The sequence below is a fragment of the Camelina sativa genome, chromosome 10, assembly GCF_000633955.1.
Source record: "Camelina sativa cultivar DH55 chromosome 10, Cs, whole genome shotgun sequence".
NCBI classification, from domain to species: Eukaryota; Viridiplantae; Streptophyta; class Magnoliopsida; order Brassicales; family Brassicaceae; genus Camelina; species Camelina sativa.
Window position 1 is genome coordinate 9044782 of NC_025694.1, and position 19298 is coordinate 9064079.

The 19298-nt window shown below is 34.5% G+C and overlaps 4 protein-coding genes and 1 pseudogene across 4 annotated transcripts; 4 read left to right on the top strand and 1 right to left on the bottom strand.

Annotated features, from left to right (window-relative positions):
* On the bottom strand, nt 1246–1860 carry LOC104718069 (putative lipid-binding protein AIR1B). The gene has a single exon (XM_010435744.2). The coding sequence runs from the start codon at nt 1811–1813 to the stop codon at nt 1469–1471; it is 345 nt and encodes a 114-aa protein (XP_010434046.1). The 5' UTR covers nt 1814–1860; the 3' UTR covers nt 1246–1468.
* Nucleotides 5090–5758, top strand: LOC104718070 (putative lipid-binding protein AIR1B). Its single transcript, XM_010435746.2, has one exon. It carries the CDS (start codon nt 5138–5140, stop codon nt 5516–5518), a length of 381 nt encoding a protein of 126 aa, XP_010434048.1. The 5' UTR covers nt 5090–5137; the 3' UTR covers nt 5519–5758.
* LOC104720186 (early nodulin-75-like) lies at nt 11172–12989 on the top strand. Its single transcript, XM_010438138.2, has one exon. It carries the CDS (start codon nt 11214–11216, stop codon nt 12837–12839), a length of 1626 nt encoding a protein of 541 aa, XP_010436440.1. The 5' UTR covers nt 11172–11213; the 3' UTR covers nt 12840–12989.
* LOC104718071 (putative lipid-binding protein AIR1) lies at nt 14548–15245 on the top strand. Its single transcript, XM_010435747.1, has one exon. It carries the CDS (start codon nt 14639–14641, stop codon nt 15047–15049), a length of 411 nt encoding a protein of 136 aa, XP_010434049.1. The 5' UTR covers nt 14548–14638; the 3' UTR covers nt 15050–15245.
* Nucleotides 17037–19070, top strand: LOC104718072 (annotated as a pseudogene).

Genomic DNA, 19298 nt, shown 5'->3' on the forward strand with positions numbered 1-19298 from the left:
AAGAGATTAAATAAAGCCATGAACACTAAAACCAAGATTATCTTTTCCTTTGATAAAGCGTCCAATAAAACCAATATTCTTCTGTCGATAGAGATTTGGCACCCAAGGTAAAATGTAAAAGACTAAAACTGTTTACAGTCTACGAAATAAAAGATTTGGCGATGTAATTAATTAATAACGTCCCTCCAACTTACGTGCCTAATCAGTCATAAATTTGCAATAGAATTCAGTTATTGACTGTCATAGATCCTTATTGTCAATTCTTGTAAGTAAATTTCCACATTCTTTACTAATATTAAAAGTTCTCTACTTCCATCAAGCAAAAGGATATAATTCTCTAGCGTCTAGTTATATAAAATGTCTCTTGGTAGTATGGTTTCGCATTTTAACCACAATTTAGAATAATATATATAAAATTAATCAACAAACGTAACTTCTGGTCTTACAAGTAGCACGAGTTGCATTGCATCTACGAAAGGATATTAACTCCCAAGATATCTAAACATCATCTAGCTAGAGAAGAGGTTTGGCACGCAAGAAACATTTTGTCAAGCCGGCCCCAAAACAATGTACATATTTAAAACTCTAACAAACTTACTGGACACAATATTAAGTATTAATTTAACATATCGGACATAGCCTTAATTTTAATAGAGATTCAAGGTAATATAAAAATGTGCCCAGTCTACGAAGCAAAGGTTTGGCGATGAAAGTTGAAACTTCGGCATGCAGTTAAAGTCAAATTCTACAATGCATAACTTTCTTAAAGCGGTCATAAATTTGCAATAGAATCAACTGTCATGGATCCGTATTTTACTATTTTCAATTCCTTTTAGTGATATATACACATTTTCACTGATATATTATATATACAAAGTTCTATTCAGTCATTATTCATTTGTTTACGATTTGAGAGAATAAAGGGTTTGGCTATGTTCTTTGAGCACATACAATTATTGTCAATGAAGATAGTTTTAATAAAACAATGAAGGTAATATAGGGCCGGTGGGATATTCAGACAAACCCTAAACCATTCCAAATTAACTAACCCCTCTTTTAAACTTGGACAGAGATGATTTTAGGCTCAAAACCTTTTTTGGGACAAGACTACTGAAATACTTTCGGTCCATTCAGTTTCGAGGTGACCTAGTTAAAACTTGATATCCCAATTGAAAAGTTCCCAATGGTATTTTGATACTTGACGAATAAACAAAAATATAACAATTCAACATAGAAAAGGTGAAGTGTATTTTAAATTTTTCATCGGAAATAAGAGATACAACATATATGGAAATTTAACTTGCAGAAGACAAATACGAAAATGTGAAAACAGTACGACTGTTTTCACTTTATTATAACAACAACATAGATCATGCTAAAACATATTATTATTATAGAAACATACATACTTGCACCATTATTATCCGATAATACAGAACTGGTTTTCTTATTTAGTCTTATGAGAAGATTAAGCGCATCTGAAACCAGTCGGGGGATTGACACCGCAGGTATTAAGAAGCTGACCAAGTCTCAGACTAACGTCCACTAGATTGAGGATATTGATTCTAACGGCATTGCAGAGGCATACAGAGGCCACAGAGGCGTTAAGCCCAGCCACGAGAGTGCAGCATTGGCTTACACTTCGAGGATTGATGAACACGCTGAGGCCAAGCACGTTGACACAAGCTTGAATGTCTCTGGGACACGTCGGAGCTTGAGGTGGTGGAGCCTGGGCCACGGTGAAGCCAAAGAAGACGAGGTTGATGGTGAGGACGAGAGCTATCGTGTTTTTCATCATGTTCTTTGAAGCCATGTTTTGTAAACGCTGATTAAGCTCTCTTTTTGTTTTGGAGATGAGTGTTGTGAGTAATTTGGGGGAGGTGAGGGTTTGTATTTATATTAAAAAATAAAAATAAAGATTGACTGATTGAAGAATTCTTAAATGCCAACTGAACTGATTACACATTTGGTTAGTGAACTAACGTAATATTTGGTTCCACAAGTAGCATGCGCAAGTTGTACTAGTGGATTTCAACCATCTAGTCGATAATTTTGTAGATATCATTAATACATTAGATGAACATTCAGTTTTATTTTGTTTTAGTTCTTAATCAGTTGTTCATTAATCTTTTTTGTTCAGGGTAATTGTTATACAGAACCAATATATCAGGTTCGGCTAAATTTTGGTTTGGTTGGTTCGGTTTGAGATGCAAATAATAATTTATCTCTCTAGTCTCTAACCAATATTATATTGATAAGAATTATTTTTTAAAAATATCAGATTTTTAGAAAATTGATTGAAACGCAAAGTTTATTTCTAGGTTTGGTTTGATCAAATTCAGGTTTACTTAATAGTTTTCAACAATTCTACACTTATGTTTTAAAAATATCTTCATGTTCGAGCAGAGACTATGAAATCTACATGCTTTCATTAGATCTCTCTTTTTAACGCAGTTTCACAGATACATGCAAAAGTACATACTAATTAATACACATTAGGTAACAACCCGGACTATGTGTGCGGGATAAATCGATTTAAAGAAAATTATTATAAGTAAAATTATTATTGTAGAACCAATATTTGTTTGTGTTAAACATAATATGTAACTGAAATTTTTTATTTATTTATTCCAAGCTGCGTTTTTCGTGTAAAAAATATGTTTCACCCGTGAAATCTTTAAATGTGTAAGAATACATTTCACCCGTGAATTATGTGAACGTGGTAAAGAAAATATTTATAAAATGTTACAATTTATGGGAATATATATTTTTGTGTGCTTTAAAAATCAAATTTTATATTTATGGTTAATCGAGTAACTATAATAATTTTCCATAATCTAATAATCACTCATTTTAAATATATTATGATTTTTATTGGGTTCTAAGTTTATTTATAATGATAGGTTATTGTCTCATCCTTTTTAATAGCACATAAATTAATGTAGAATTAGAACGTATATTCCTATTCAGTTATCAATATTTCCATTTTTGAATGAATAATCACACTCAATGTTGAGATTAATTAGTTTACATACTTAGATATATATAAATAATCACACATCATGATATCTCCTAATTTGTTGTCATTTTTATATTTATTTATGAATATATATAAATCTATATTTATTGGGACTTAAGTTTTTTTTAATGAGTTGGAGATAATTCAGGGGTAATATATTTTTCTTTTTATAATCAATTATAATAACTATTGAAAGCTTGTTATTTTGATTATTATGGTAATAATACTAACATAAAAAATAACATTTTTTATATGATTTTGTTAATAAGTTATATGTTTAATAAGTTATATGTTCTTTATTTTTATTAAATTTATATGTTTTTATAGCCTTTTTAAGTTATTTCTTACAAATAATATAACTTTGACTTGTATATTTGTAAATAAATTTTAGTGAATTTTAACTTAAAATAATATGTAATTATTTAATTAGTTTTAATATGTGATATTTAAATTTGTATGAAAATTGATGACATATCTAATTATTATTCAGTTAATTGTTTTAATTTAAATATAATGGCAAGTTGATGTAATTAAGTAGAAAATTTAAGGTTTTTTGCTAAATGTGTCTCGAGCTCTCTCGCGGCGACACATCAGCATTTTCAAGAGAGTGCTTCTCTATTAATATATAGGGGATTATTCAGTTAATTGTTTTAATTTAATTTAATGACATGTTGATGTAATTAAGTAGAAAATTTAAAGATTTTTTGCTAAATGTGTCTCGAGCTCTCTCGCGGCGACACATCAGTATTTTCAAGAGAGTGCTTCTCTATTAATATATAGGATACACACAAATAGAGTGCATCATAGTGTTAAGCTAAGTATTAATGTATGAAACACATCACATGCAAGACAAAAAAAATGTTTAATCCCTACACTACTTCCCTCAACGGATTCAACCCTCTCAACCACGTCCATTACTCTCCTCTAATCCTTATTCCCACTCATAGCTACAAAAACTCTTAGTCTGGGATTATTCTATAGTAGAAACATGAGTGTCTTTTTTTTTTTTTTTCCACTTCTCTCATCAGCAATGTATTTCTGCGGCGATGAGGTTGGTTGAGTTATAATACAGTATATAATATTTTTGTACTAATTACAGAATTAAGATAGGGATATTGGTTAAAGAAATGATTCCACTAAAAACTGTGATAAAAAAAGACCTGCGGATCGGAATCACGAATTCATTCAGCACTTTTCTGTAAATATAATTAATTACTTACGTAGCTTTTGGTCCCTCTACACTCAACAGTCTACGACTACATGTGGCCCAAGTTGCAGTTTGAGGAAAAGGTTTGGCAAGTAAATTTAGTGATGCGAACAAACATTTCGTGAAGTCCGAAAACTCTAAAAAAATAAATTTAACATCTTATAAGAAAGAGATATGATATTAACAATTTAATACACTTAAAAGTACATAACCCAAACGATGTAAAAAAAAAAGGGTACATATCTAAGGGTTTGTGCTAATATTGTCATTGTATCAACATACACTAAACCTGCATAGTGCATTATATATACACTTAAGATCGTTTAAATAACTGTTAATAACATGAAAAATCATATAGTCATGTAAATAAAATAAAAGTGGAAAGAATACATTAGCCCATCTAATTAGACTTAACGATCTAGGTAACGTAGGGTGAAGGCGTGAAGTGAAGCCCACCTCAATGCCTAACATAGTTTGTATCAATTGATGTTCGATATTTACTTTCTGTACTTTTATTCTTTGAACTGAGTTACTATATCAACTGTTTAAAAAAATTACATCCATTCAATTCAAAAGAAACATATATCCATGACCTTATGAATGAAAAGAAAACAAAACTTAAAAACAAAAAAACAAAAACCTCCTTAATGCAAGCTATACTAGAGATTTTGCGGCGTAAAGGCGTGTATAAGACTAGAGAGAAACGAGAGAGAATCAGGGAACCAGATACTTGCTTAAATCTCTAAATCCTCATTAGTTAAAAAATACTAAAAGAGTAATGTTAGGCGAAGAGAAATCAAATGATAAAAAGAAGTGTCTTAAATTCCATGGCCTTTCTTTGCTCTATAAAATACCCACACAAACTCATCGAAAGCATCCACACACTCATATCCACAAAATAAAATAAAAATATGGCCTCACAAAGCTCAACCACCATTTCCCTCGTCATCATCCTCCTCATCAACCTCGCAGAAGCAGCCATACTCAGCTCGCCTTCACCAACAATGGGCGACAACTTCGGTACTTGTCCCAGAGACCCATTGCAACTACGCGTATGTGCTAACGTCCTTGGCCTAGCCAATGTCACAGCTGGAGACACCAGAGCACGATCATGTTGCACTGCCATCAATGGCCTCGCTGATGTTCAAGTAGCCGACTGTCTCTGCTTTATCTTCAGGCCACTCCCTTTGGTTTTCGGTATCGATAAGGCCGTTAGAGAAATATTTTTTGCTTGCAATATGGTTTTTCCTATCGGTTTTCAGTGTCCACCAGCAACAGTAACTACCCCTTAATTCCTTCGAATTAAGATCCCTATATATCCAGTATTTCCTTGAACTAGAAGTTTGCTTGCACCACAAGTATGGTCACCTATTAATGGATTACATTGTTGATCTATGTTTCGTTGTTGATTAGGACGTAATAAGGGCTACTTATGTTTACAAGAAAAAAGGACTGTTGATGTCTGTATGCATATCTACTAATGTTCACGAAGAAGAATATTAAATAAAGTTTAATACTCTTGTGTGTGTTCTTATCTTGTCTCCTATATGATATGTCGAAACCAAAAAAAATTGAGAAAATGAACTAGTCGTGTAAATACTTTAATGGCTCATTTAAAACTTATACGTAATTACTCGTCTGACAAAAATATAATCACTCATCAGAAATGGCATGTACATATTTTGGAGGCACTCGTTTTTGACAAAGTGGTTTTGATCACTTTTCCAGTGAAACCATTCAACGTAGTGATCGTCTGATCAATAGAGTGGCTTGAATTATTATTATTATTTTTTTTTTAATTCAGAGAGTAAATCCCCAAACCTATGGAGAGGTGCGAGACTAATCTCTCTGGGGAGGGTATCCCACGGGTAAAGTCTTCCAAATAAGCAAATGGACCGTAAGCAATGAGCTCATACCCATGTGGCCAAAGGGATAAAACTGAGCAATTCTGCGCTTGGGGAGAATCGATCCCTGGCCTAGACCAACAGGGCGACTCTTCCACCAAGGCTAGAACCATTAGCCCACCACCTTGTTATTAACTGTTCATTTAACTTATTTTCTCCTTTCTTCTGTGAATGAAAATACACACAAACAAATTGGTTCCTTAGCTTTGTTCTCGGGTGTTGTATTATGGAATTCTGATCACTTAACACACTGTTATATTACGTTTCGCCTCCACAAAAATCGTGCTTTTTTTCGTAAGAAGAGATTGTTATCTATTTTTGTAATTTTCAGTTATGTTTTAATCATCATTTTATGACAAATTTTCAATTTGCCATACTGTATAAATTGAGGTTTTGCATACTCGTCGTTTTATTGTAATGAGTGATAGTGAGAAGTATGTCATTCCATACTCTGAATTCATTCATAAAGAGCATATGGTTTTCGTTTAGTCTTTTCGGGGTCCAGTGTCCACTAGCCCATTTATTTCCAATGTGGGAGGTTAGAGTCGATCTTACATGCTCGACACCAGCAGCAGCCACTTGCTTAAAAGCTTTAGGCATCATGGTGTTTAGTTTTATTTTCCAATACAATAATGAAAGAAACATTTCACATTACAGTTCAGAAAGTAAATGCATGTAGTCCAAGATAAGGAAGATAATGATCTCTATATATTTTCTATGTACTACTGTATGGCTAAATGTCATCTTTGTCCTTTTTTTCTTATCTATAGCAAGGTCCGTTTGCTAAAAACAGTTTAAACATGTGTGGAATATATTTTACATACGTGTGTATAAAAGGTGAAGGGAGTAGATCATATATATGCCATTATTAATTATATAACACTAATATAATATATATATATAAAAATTAATATATATACATATAGCCTAATTAACCAAATAGACTCGCGGCTGCTGCCAAATTACCTTTAGAGTGTCCCAATCGGCCATGCCTAAACATCTATATGAAGACGAGCATGCATGGAGAGGGAATTTATGGAACATGCCAAACCCATTTACTCAAGCAACAAAACCCACGACTTCAGGCTATTTTTTTACGTGTGCATGTATTCTTTGTTTTTTTGCATGTATTCATCTTAGCTACATGTGATCAATTGGTTTTTTTTAAAAATGTCAATTAGTTCTTTCTGTTTTTTTCTTTAACTGAATATTTTTTTTTTCTAAACTATATAATCCTTAGAAAATAGAAACGAGAAACGCTTACGTATACGTGGTACCTTTACGTTCATAAGTTTTAAATAAAATTTGAAAACTGAAATTCAAATTATGGACTTCTAATATATTTTAAGGGGATGTTGTCATTTTGATGAAGTACGTATTTCGGACACTTGTATAAAGTTTGTTTTTTTTTTTTTTTGAATAATAACGATCTTTTATCTTATAAATCACAAGTCACTTGGCTAACAAAAATATGACACATGACATTTTAAAAAATAAAATACAGAAAATTCTTTTTTCTCCATTTTTAAAAACACGAGTTTCTGTTTTTGTAAATAAGAAAATCAGAATTTGTTGTAGAGGAGTTCCTATAATATCTCACCCACTCTTTCACGATTTCACCATCTTTTTCAACCGTTTAGTCTTTACACTATCAATAAAAACTCACGAAATGTAACTCAAAGCTTTATGTTTACTTGAATTACTTTGCTCACTTTTCTATTTATATATTCCCACCTGAAAAAGTTGCACATTTTCACTTCTTATATGTACCATCGACTCATGTCACAAGACTCACAACACCATTCTTATTTCACTTTTTTATGGATTCGTGAAGTTGTGTCCCATTACAAAAAAGATTCAGGTAAAGATACCAGTTTGTTTTGTTTGTTTTAATTTGGTAAAATGTTAATTCTCTATCAATTTTACTAGCATATAAGGAAAAAAAACTCGAATTCATCCATTTTTTTGTGTTTCTCACAGAATTTTTTCTTTAAATGACTTAGGAGATGCAGATGAAAGAAACTAATACCATTTTCCAAAAACAAAGTGATCTGCGTAAACCTGGAGATAATCGATTCATTTAAAAAGAAGGCTGATTTCTAATCTTATTTTTGCGAGCGTTCATTTTTTCTAAAAAAAATTTCAATTATTCTCAGCATTTTCTTTTCTTACGTCTATTTTTAATATAAAAAATAACATTTTTAATTTTTTGGCTTGATTTGCCGAAAAGATGGTTGTTGAAAGTTTCTTCGATTTTTGAGAATTCTTCCAACTTCAAGGTTGTAACCCATGAGAGCATAAACAAAAAGTAACTAATTATGATCTCTATCATTCTTAAACAATTTGTCACTCAGCTTCGAACAAAAAATAATGATGAACTCTATATTCTTTGTATTTTCTCTTATACGAGAGCTTATGATCAATATATTTATGTTAATTGTTAACTCATTAAGCAAATCGATATATAATTAGTTCTTTCATGTCTCATAAATCACTTCACCTTTTCAATATAAATCATAAAAAGTTACTATATAATTAAGGTTTTAAGAAAATATGTCAATGTAATCTCAAGTTTAATTTAGAAAATTGGAACGTTTTTATTTGTCGTACTCGAACTTTAGATCCAAGTTTTGTTTTAATCCACTAGAATTGTTCTTAATTTTTTTTACATAATTCATCATTAACATATATTAACATTTTTATTCATTCATTCATATAAAATCAATCTAATTTTATTTTCCCGTACGTAGTACAGGGTAGGATACTAGTTTAACGATAATTAACAAATTTGAACTGAATTCTTGCTAAGCCCTAATTTAACCAGAAAGAGCGCGCTTTAATTAGCAATGGTAGTGAAGCTCCAAAGGGGATACATTATACAAATATACTCAACCTCACTACATTTGTATTCACGAGTTTCCGAATAATTGGCCCTTTGTGAGAGAGAACTGTACTTGTTGAATAAATGGCACCGCATGGTTCAACAAAAACCCTAGTTCTCTTCCTTGCACTCAACATTCTCTTTTTAGCAGAACGCAAGCCCAAATCCGTCCTCCCCCCTGCCCACCCCCACCACGCATATCTGTACGACTGTACACTGTCCACCTCTTCAAAAAATTCGACCCACCTCTCCACACGCAGCCCAGCACCGCCTTCTAAAATGGCACTACCACCGCCTAACCCATTCACTTCACCACTGCCTCCACCTCGTGGTATTTGCCCTAGGAACGGCCTCCAGCTACGAATATGTGGCAATATCCTAAGTATTTTCGGCATCATAGGGTTTGGCAATGCGCAGCCTTGTTCCTCTATCATCCTTGGTCTATCTGATGCTGATGCACTTACTTGCCTATGTGAGTCGGTGAGAGCACCACGTCTAAGTCTCTTACCTAATATCATCACCATTTTTAGGACTTGTGGTCGCAGTATTCCTCCAGGTTTCACATGCCCATGACCATTTCCTTGTACTTGTAAAACTAAAACTTACTCACTTTACAATTACACTATGGCTTAAAGCCTTTTGACTTTTTCACTTTCTTCCAGTACTAATGTAATCAAAATATTAATGAAGTTGGTAATGGCATTATATTAGTTCTGCCTTTATCGTTGTTTTGTTCATCATACCAAACCATTTAAGTTTAGGAGATATTTCCAGAGAAAAAAGCACAAAAGAAAAAATTACATAAAAAATTTCAAAAATGAATGAATTATAGGCTACATGTAATAATCAAATGCTTCTCAAAACAAAATGATCACATAATCAAATACACTCTATAACAGCTTATACATATTGTTTTTTTTTTAAAACATGTGGAGATTAAAGTTTCCACTCCGATATTTAAACTAAAATCTTAGACCAACATCTGCTATACACATTCCTTTCGAATCAAACTTAACAACGATAGAATACAAAACTATATAAATACAAAATAAAATAAAATTTATATGATTGGCAACAACTAGAACATAAATAAGATAAATATAGAGCATTTCCAAATCAGGATATAGTGGAGTAAAGATCCAGAAATGCATTAATGCTTTTCAAATCATCATCACCATCAAGTATGAACGTTGGTTATATTGTTTTAATGAAACGTCCGAAAAAAAAACCCATGCTGATCCTACAGGCTACAACCATGTTCAAGCCAAGCCGAACTTTAAAAATTAAGTATGGATAAATAAAGCCAGACTGGACCGGACTGAAAATTATGTGGGGTTTTCACCAGAACCAGACTAATTAATCCAATTTACGTGCTTGCACCTAACAAGTAAAACAAATTAAATAAATGGTCACATTTATGTTTAGCCTAACTATTGAGACTTAAAGGCCAAGGTAACTTAAAATGCCCACAATCCTAACCCTAAAAACTAATTAATTTGAAGAAAGATTTGGAAGATGGACTTCATGCATGAAGCATGCCCACTAATTTACCAAGCAACAAAACCAACATGCAAATTACTCAACCGGTCACAATTTTGAGACAGAATTGATCGTTACAAATCTGTATTTATTGTCCATTTGGAATATGGATGAATATAAATAAATTAATTAGAAGCATAAACTTCAAGCACATTCAACAGGAAAACGTCATAACTTCGGTAAATATTTTCTACAAATCCACTTGGATAAATCATTACACCAAAACGAACGATATATTGAATAGAGCAACATTAAAAGAACAACAAAGAAATAAATCCAAAACAAGTAGGTTCGTGAGAGTGGTTTTTCTAACTCGAAACCATTATCTTATTTCACAGTCTATAAGCAATGTAATGTATTACCAGTAATCTTCATCTAAAGAATAAGACCGTTAGTGCCTGACAGATTATTCCGCATTTGTAAAAACTGATTACTGCCAGCGTACGTAAGGCTAGTGAACGATTTGTTTACAAACAAATACGTGAACTAAAGCCACCAATGACCTAAACTAGAAGAAGAGGGTTTGGCAATTGACCAAGTGACATAATGGCTATCTACTGAAGCTCCAAAAGCGGCTATAAATACCCACAAGCTCACTACACCCCAATTCACTAATTCCGTACATTTCTCCTCTCGTGAGGACAAAGATTGCCTAAGGACAATATGGCCCCACATGGTTCAGCGAAAACCTTAGCAGTCGTCCTTGCAATACTCAGCATTCTCTTGCTCAGCCAAGTTGACGCTGAGAGCCCGTCCCGTCGCGGCCCACCTCCTTCTCGTCTCCCCCCGCCTCCACCCCCTCGCGGTCAACCTGCACGCCCTCGTCGCCCGCCACCACCCCCTCACCATCCGCCTCCACCACCTCCAATGGCATGTCCACCTTGTACTTGTCCACTACCATCCCCTCCACAGGGCACCCCACCGTCAATTTCGCCACCAGACACATCACCACCTATGACTAATTCGCCACCCAATATTTCACCAAATAAGACTCCACCACCGGAGATTATAGTGGATCCTGAGATTCCACCGTCAGAAAATCCAGCACCCGATATTTCGTCACCAGAGATTTCACCCCCTCAGACTCCACCACCAAATATTACAGACCCTGAGATTCCACCACCAGAGATTATAGTAGACCCTGAGATTCCACCACCAGAGATTATAGTAGACCCTGAGATTCCACCATTTGAGACACCATTACCCGAGATTTCATCACCTGAGACTCCACCACCAGATATTGTAGACCCTGAGATTTCACCATCCGAAAATCCAGCACCCGAGATTACGTCACCAGAGATTTCGCCACCTAATACTCCACCACCTAATATTATAGACCCTGAGATTCCACCACCAGAAATTATAGTAAACCCCGAGGTTCCATCATCTGAAACACCACCACCTGAGATTTCACCATCTGAGACTCCACCACCTGAGATTTCACCATCTGAGACTCCACCACCGAATATTATAGACCCTGAGATTCCGCCCCCAGAGATTATAATAGATCCTGAGATTTCACCATCTGAGAGTCCACCACCCGAGATTACACCACTTGAGACTCCACCACCAGAGATTATAATAGATCCTGAGATTCCACCCTCCGAGAGTCCACCACCAAATATTATAGACCCTGAGATTCCACCATTTGAGACTTCACCACCAGATATTATAGACCCTGAAATATCACCACCAGATAATATAGTTCCCGCGTTTCCACCAGATATATTAGTCCCCGTGTTTCCACCATCTGATACTCCACCACCGGAGATTATAGACCCAAAGACTCCATCACCTGAGATCCCACTGCCAGAGAACCTACCAACGCTTCCTCCAAACACACCCCAACAAACTCCTCCAAACACACCAGCAGAAACTCCTCCAGACACACCATCGCAGACTCCACCAACACTTCCACCAAACTCACCACCGATGGCTCCTCTAGGTACACCAACGTTTCCACCAAACAACTCACTACCACCTTCTCCTTCGAGCTCCCCACCACCGCCCCGGTCTCAAACACCACCACCATCTCCCCCACGTGGCATATGTCCCAGGAACGCCAATCAGATAAGGTCATGTTCCAATATCCTAAAATTTTTCGGTAACTTCCTAGATTTTCGATTGGCGAAGCCATGTTGTACCCTCATTCGTGATCTATCCGATGCTCAAGCAGCTGCTTGCCTATGTGATTTGGTGAGAGCACGACGTTCCACTCTTTCTCCCAATATCATTATCCTCTGTAGGGCTTGTGGCCGCAGGATTCCGAGAGGCTTCACCTGCCCATAACTATTTCCTTGTCTCCCGGCCCTTGTTATAACCTAAATTTACGAAAATAAACTTTAACACTTAAACCACAACTAAAGTCTTGTGACTTATTTACTTTCTACCAGTAATATATAATGTAATAAAACATCAATAAATTTTGTGTCTTTTAAATTGTCTCTTTTTTATTGAACTTCACAACTGTAACAGAATGAAAATATCATATGTAATAAAAACACAAGCAAAATGTTTTATTCTAGAGTTACACTTTTAAGATTTTTTTATATATAAATATTTTACGTAAGTTTGTTGTTTGGATTTTTTGTGATTTGAATAAATAAAGAAATTTGTAATAGAAACTAGCTATTTTGAAATCACTGTTTCAGCATGAAAACGTAAATCAAACGGGAATATTTTTTTTTTAAAAAAAAATTCGTCCCTAACTATTTTGAAGATTCCAGGGATCGGACTATTGGCTTCAACATCATATAAGATTGTCGATCTTATTTAAAATGCTTGTGTTGTCAAAAAAAAAAATGTTTGCAATGCTTCAATATCTCAGTTAGCAAGCTTGTTATTTACTTGGTTAGTTGATCATTTTTGTTTCTTTTAGTTCATCATCTTCATTGCTAGTCGCAATTGCTTGTTCTTGTATAATTTTACTGATCTTTAGTTTATGTTTTTTGATTAAGAGTAAGAGTAGTCACTTGAAAATCACAAAGACAACCTATCTTAATCCGTTTTAGATAAGTTTAAGAATTAACCTTTAGTGTGTAGCAAGTGTGCACTTTAAAATTTGTAAACCAGATTTTAATACTCTAATAAATTAAGCGCGGATCACATGGCAAGTTTGCGGACCAGATAAATTCTTGTAGTTTGTTGTAATAAACTTAATATTGTAGTGTTTCGGGTGAACCTTTGGCTTAATTGATGATGTGTTGTCTAACGTCTAACTAATGTTAATTAAATTATTATATATGATGTTATGGTTTGTGGTCGCAGAATTCCACAAGGCTGTAGCTGCCCATAAGTAGCCTTGCACCACGACACAGTATACAAGATAACCGTGTAATATTGTCTATTATTTGTTGGTTCCAGTAATGTAATAAAATACCAATGAAATTAGTGTCGTAACGTTTCAAAAATTCCTCTTTTGTGTCATCGGAGAACGCGACTTCTACAAAACAATCAATCACGAAGTAGACTCGTTTCTCAAATTGTTCGTTTTTATCACTTTCCAGCTTAAAGTAGAGCATTAGATGAAGAGCACACGAAGAGAACATACACAATCAGGTTACGTCCTCGATCCATCTCCCTATTGTTAATAATTTATTACATTTGTACATTTCAAGGAAAGTCTATGTAAATACTAAATACTAAAATATAGAAGTAAAAATTATGTAATTAAACAGAAAAGATTGAATATATCATTTTTATAAATATTTGATTTTAGATAATTAATACAAATAAAGAAGATGTATATAAAAACCATATTTAATATAATGAATAAAAAATTTCCATTTGAGTGTAGCAACTTTGTACTCAGTTCCAAAAATATGCCTATCGCCAGCTAAATTCCCTAGGGCTAGAACGTGGTCGGTCCAACTCCAAGTAGATATATTAATAACCACGCACTATTATAATTATTTAATCAACTCATTTTGGCTTATGATATGTGTCATTTAATTCTCTACTCAAGCTACCCACTTCCCCTATAAATACACACTTAAACACTCTTTACTTTTCTCCACCACAACTCTCTACATCCTTCTCAACTTGAAAGAGTTTCTTTAGAGCTTTGTTTGTCTTTCCTTCAACAACCAATGGCTCCTAAGAACTATCTTGCCCTCTTCCTTCTCTTCAACATCCTTTTCTTCACTATCACTACAGCCACTCGCAGTACTGATTGTCCTCCTCCACCGCGCAAACACAACAAACATAAACCTAGCCCACCAACCGCACCAACCACTACCGGGACTTGCCCTAAAGATGCCTTAAAGCTCGGTGTTTGTGTTAACGCACTCAACTTGTTGAACGATGTGACTCTCGGAACTCCTCCTGTGACTCCATGTTGCAGCCTTATCAAGGGTTTGGTCGATCTTGAAGCTGCCGTTTGTCTTTGCACTGCCCTCAAGGCTAGTGTTCTCGGTATCAACCTTAACCTCCCAATCAACCTCAGCTTGCTTCTCAATGTTTGCAGCAGAAAGGCACCACGCGGCTTCCAATGCCCTTAAAATCAATACGTCAATATATAAGTTACGAACCATGAAATCTTGAATCTTTGATCGCTATTTGCCTATTTTATGCTCGTTTATTTGAATTGGTTATCATGAAGAACACCAATGAGGTTATGTTGTTTATTTTATATTTTATCGCGAGTAATTTGGATCCTTTCGAATAAAATATCAATGATTTGTTTCTTTTTATCAACATGGTTTATATTTTTTTTCCAGCATCTATTTCAATTTAATATAATTAACGTAGCGTTAAATACATAAGATAAGATAATAATAATTCATCCTGTATTAAAAAGGGGAAAAAAGAAGATAAGAATAATTCATTATGATTGGCCCGTGAGTATTGTTGTTGCACACGTGTATACGATCAGGATTTAATTGGGATGAAAGAAGATTCAGAACAGTCATTCCGTAATAAGAATTTGGATGGTGCAACTCAACTTGGAAAATCCATATACGAACTTTTTGAATATAAATCAGCTAGGTAAGTGCGTAGGAAAATGAGGAAACTTAATTGTTGGGTAAAGGGTGGATATATGTCATTAGATCATTCCGGGACTAAAATTATTCATAGGAGTAGTTTGGATTTATGGAAGGGGTGTGGTCTGTAGTGTCATTTGAAAGAGGTTTCTCCAAGATCAACAATGATATGGAATATAGAACATTATTAGTGTGACATGACATCGATCGTCCCAAGAAGTTTCCAAAAAACGGCGGCCACAATTGTACCAGAGTGAATTCATAAAAAAAATCCAAAAATAAAATGTCAAGATGAATCATCGTTTTGGCTTTGGTTTTGCTCCAAGTTCATTAAAAACCTAATAGTAAAACGAAAATAAGTGGTTAGTCTCTCAGTCATACGAACATTATACATTTTAAAGTAACTGCGCATCATATATACATTAATTTCCAGTATACATAATACAGTGCGCATCGCATTAATAAATACATGTAACTTTGCTACGTTACGTCATTACAGCGTTTTAGTAATTTCTTCTTGGCGAACATAAATATTTCGTGTAGTTATTAGTATACTGCATCTTTATCATAGTCCTTGACTCCTTGGCACACTGTTTGTTATATGATTCCGACCATCATTGACGTGTCAGCAAAGGATGGTGTTTTCATCCACTAATCATAATCACGTGGAGAAAAAATAATTCGATTTTCCAGATCTCACCCACAGCCACTAGAACACTGCCCGTGAACAATCTTTGGCATGTATAATCTTATCTTAATAAGTTTAACCCGAATTATTATAAATCCAGTTACAATAAATAAGATATGCAGATTTATATAGATTTGAATGTGATATATATATGTATATATTTTACGTGATAAAAGGACCAAGTCATCTCTATATCGGTGTTAATCATTCACATGACAATACCAATATTAATTAGATCTGATCTTATTCCTTTATCACGTAAATTATATATGCATGGGCTTTCCCGTGACCTCAATTTGGCCTTTTCAGCTTAAAAGATTCCAGAAGTATAAAAGAGTAGCTAAACTTTGGAGAAACATATAAATATTTAATAATCTATACATTAGATTTTGCGAAACATTACAGAGTGCACTAACGCCTCTAAGTGAAATGGTAGTTGGTGGACTCACAATCAGGTTCTGAAAAAAATGCTAATCTTCGAAGTTTGTTTTTTTTTTAATAATTAATTCATTGTTAATATTAAATTATTTAACAATAATCTTTCCATACATTATTTTAAACATCATTTCACTTCCAACATAAGAATCCTAAAGTTTATCATCCAATTCAATAAACCAAATTATTAGAATTCTACCAACATATTCCATTTTCTAAGGACCGGACTATAAGCCCAATATAAGCCCATAGATAATTTCGATATGAAGATGCCTCTCACTGAAACATGTCAACTGACAACTAATAACAGTCACAAAACTATAATTACTAGAATTATTACTAGAAGGAGAACCAATCTCACTGCAACATGTTGTTTTAACACACAGCAATATTTTTTTCTTTTGTCAGAGTGTACTTACTACAAATCTACAACAAGTCGTACCTTCAGTTTCTGATTTTTTCACATTATCTTCATTGAACATCTCTGTCAAAGCCACTCACTATAAAGCACTCAAGTACACCTTTTTTTTTTTTTTTTTTCCTTTTACTTTCTCGAGAAGATAACAAATCTGAGAAATTTTTGGCAAACCTTATCTGTGACCTCCCGAAAAAATTAAAAAAATGACGAATATTCCGATGGATATTATCACCGACATCTTCCTCCGTCTACCAGCAACAACGCTTCCTCTCAAAACCATGCTTCTCCTTAATCGACAGTCAAGATTTCATCTCATCTCATCTCAATCACACACTCCGATCCGGAGATCACCTCATGATATTACTACGTGGACCTCGTCTTCTCCACACCGTAGACCTCGAAGCACCTGGTAAAGTCTCCGACGTTGAGCATCCTCTTAAAACCGGTGGTTTAACCGAAGTTTTCGGTTCTTGCAACGGTTTAATCGGTTTATCTAATTCACCGACTGATTTAGCGGTTTTTAATCCTTCCACCCGGCAAATCCACCGGTTACCTGCTGAACCGGTTGATTTCCCGGACGGTTCGACGACTCGTGGTTACGTGTTTTACGGGTTAGGTTACGATTCTGGTAACGGAGATTACAAAGTTGTGAGGATGGTTCAGTGTAAAGGTGGTAAAGCTGATGAGTTGGTTTTTGGATTCCCTTACGAGATTAAAGTCTTTAGCTTGAAGAAGAACTCATGGAAGAGAGTTCAAAAAGTGATTCCTGCGGTTCAGTTACTGTTCTACTTCTATTACCATCTCTTGTACCGTCGTGGCTACGGTGTTTTAGCTAGCAATAGTCTTCATTGGGTTATGCCTCGTAGACCTGGACTTATCTCGTTTAATACTATTATTAGATTTGATCTTGACTCTGATGAGTTTGCGATTCTTGATTTCCCTGAGAGTCTTGCTCATGAGAATCTTGATATTGGTGTGTTGGATGGGTGTCTTTGTTTGATGTGTAATAACCATGAGTTTAGCTGTGTTGATGTTTGGGTTATGAAGGAGTATAACGTTGAAGAGTCTTGGAGTGAGCTGTTTAGAGTACCGAAACCGAAGAGTGTGGAGTCGTTTGATTTTATGAGACCTCTGCTTTATTCCAAGGAGAGGGATAAGGTTTTGTTGGAGATAAACAATGCGAGGCTTGTGTGGTTTAATTTAACGAGTAAGAGGTGTAGAACGCTTAGGGTAAAGGACTGTGATAGTTTGTATAGCTCGGAACTCCTTGTGAGTAGTCTTGTTTTGGGGTGCAAAGGAGATCCTAGTGAAGTTATGCGCAGGAAATTAAGAACGTAGGGCTCGAGAAGATAAGATTATGCAAGAGAGAAACAAGAGGTTGTATGCTTTATCTCTAGTCAGTATTTGATGTTTTGATAAGATTAGTAAGGCAAAATCCAAGGCTTAGGTAGCTTCATTCTTTGATATTTTAGGATTTGCAAATGGTAAAACGTATTAAGATGCTTAAACATGTTATGTTACATCTCAGGGATGATTTTCTATCCAAGGGATTCAAGCTAGCGTTATGAGCAGAGCAGAGGAACATATCACTCAAACCCAAATGTAAGTGTTATGAATTCTAGTGATGAGTGTTTTCTCTCCTCATGTTGGTATCTTCGCAGTTGGTAGTTGAGTCACCCATCCTAGGTTAACGTTTACAACTATACGAAGCTTGGCTCAAATCTAACTATCACAAATGTATATTGAAGTTAAGGAAAAATATCCCGGGAAATCATGTAGATGCATATCTTGATCTGGCTTTGATTTTAAAGTGCAGTTGAAGGCAGAAAGGAAGCAACTTCATCGAATTCCATAGGAGGCCTTTATACTCCTAATTCACTTAACAAAGCTTTGCATATGTCATAAGAGAAGATTTGTACTACTTCATGTATAATTGATTGAATATGTATACTATTTCGGTTCCAGTCCAATTAGAAATTGAACAATTTTTAGCTTTAGCTTTAGGTTCGGACCCGTTTTTACCAATATTTTAAAGAGCTAACGAAAGTGTATATAAAATAAGAATGTGACAAAGGGAAAACGTGATATACTACAGAGACTAAACTAATTAATTATTAACTACAAAGACTAAAAATTTACTATTTTAGATAGTGTCGTTGTACCATTTTCCACACATATTCAAGAATGTATAAATCTTATATCTTTTAATACCACACAAAATTTAT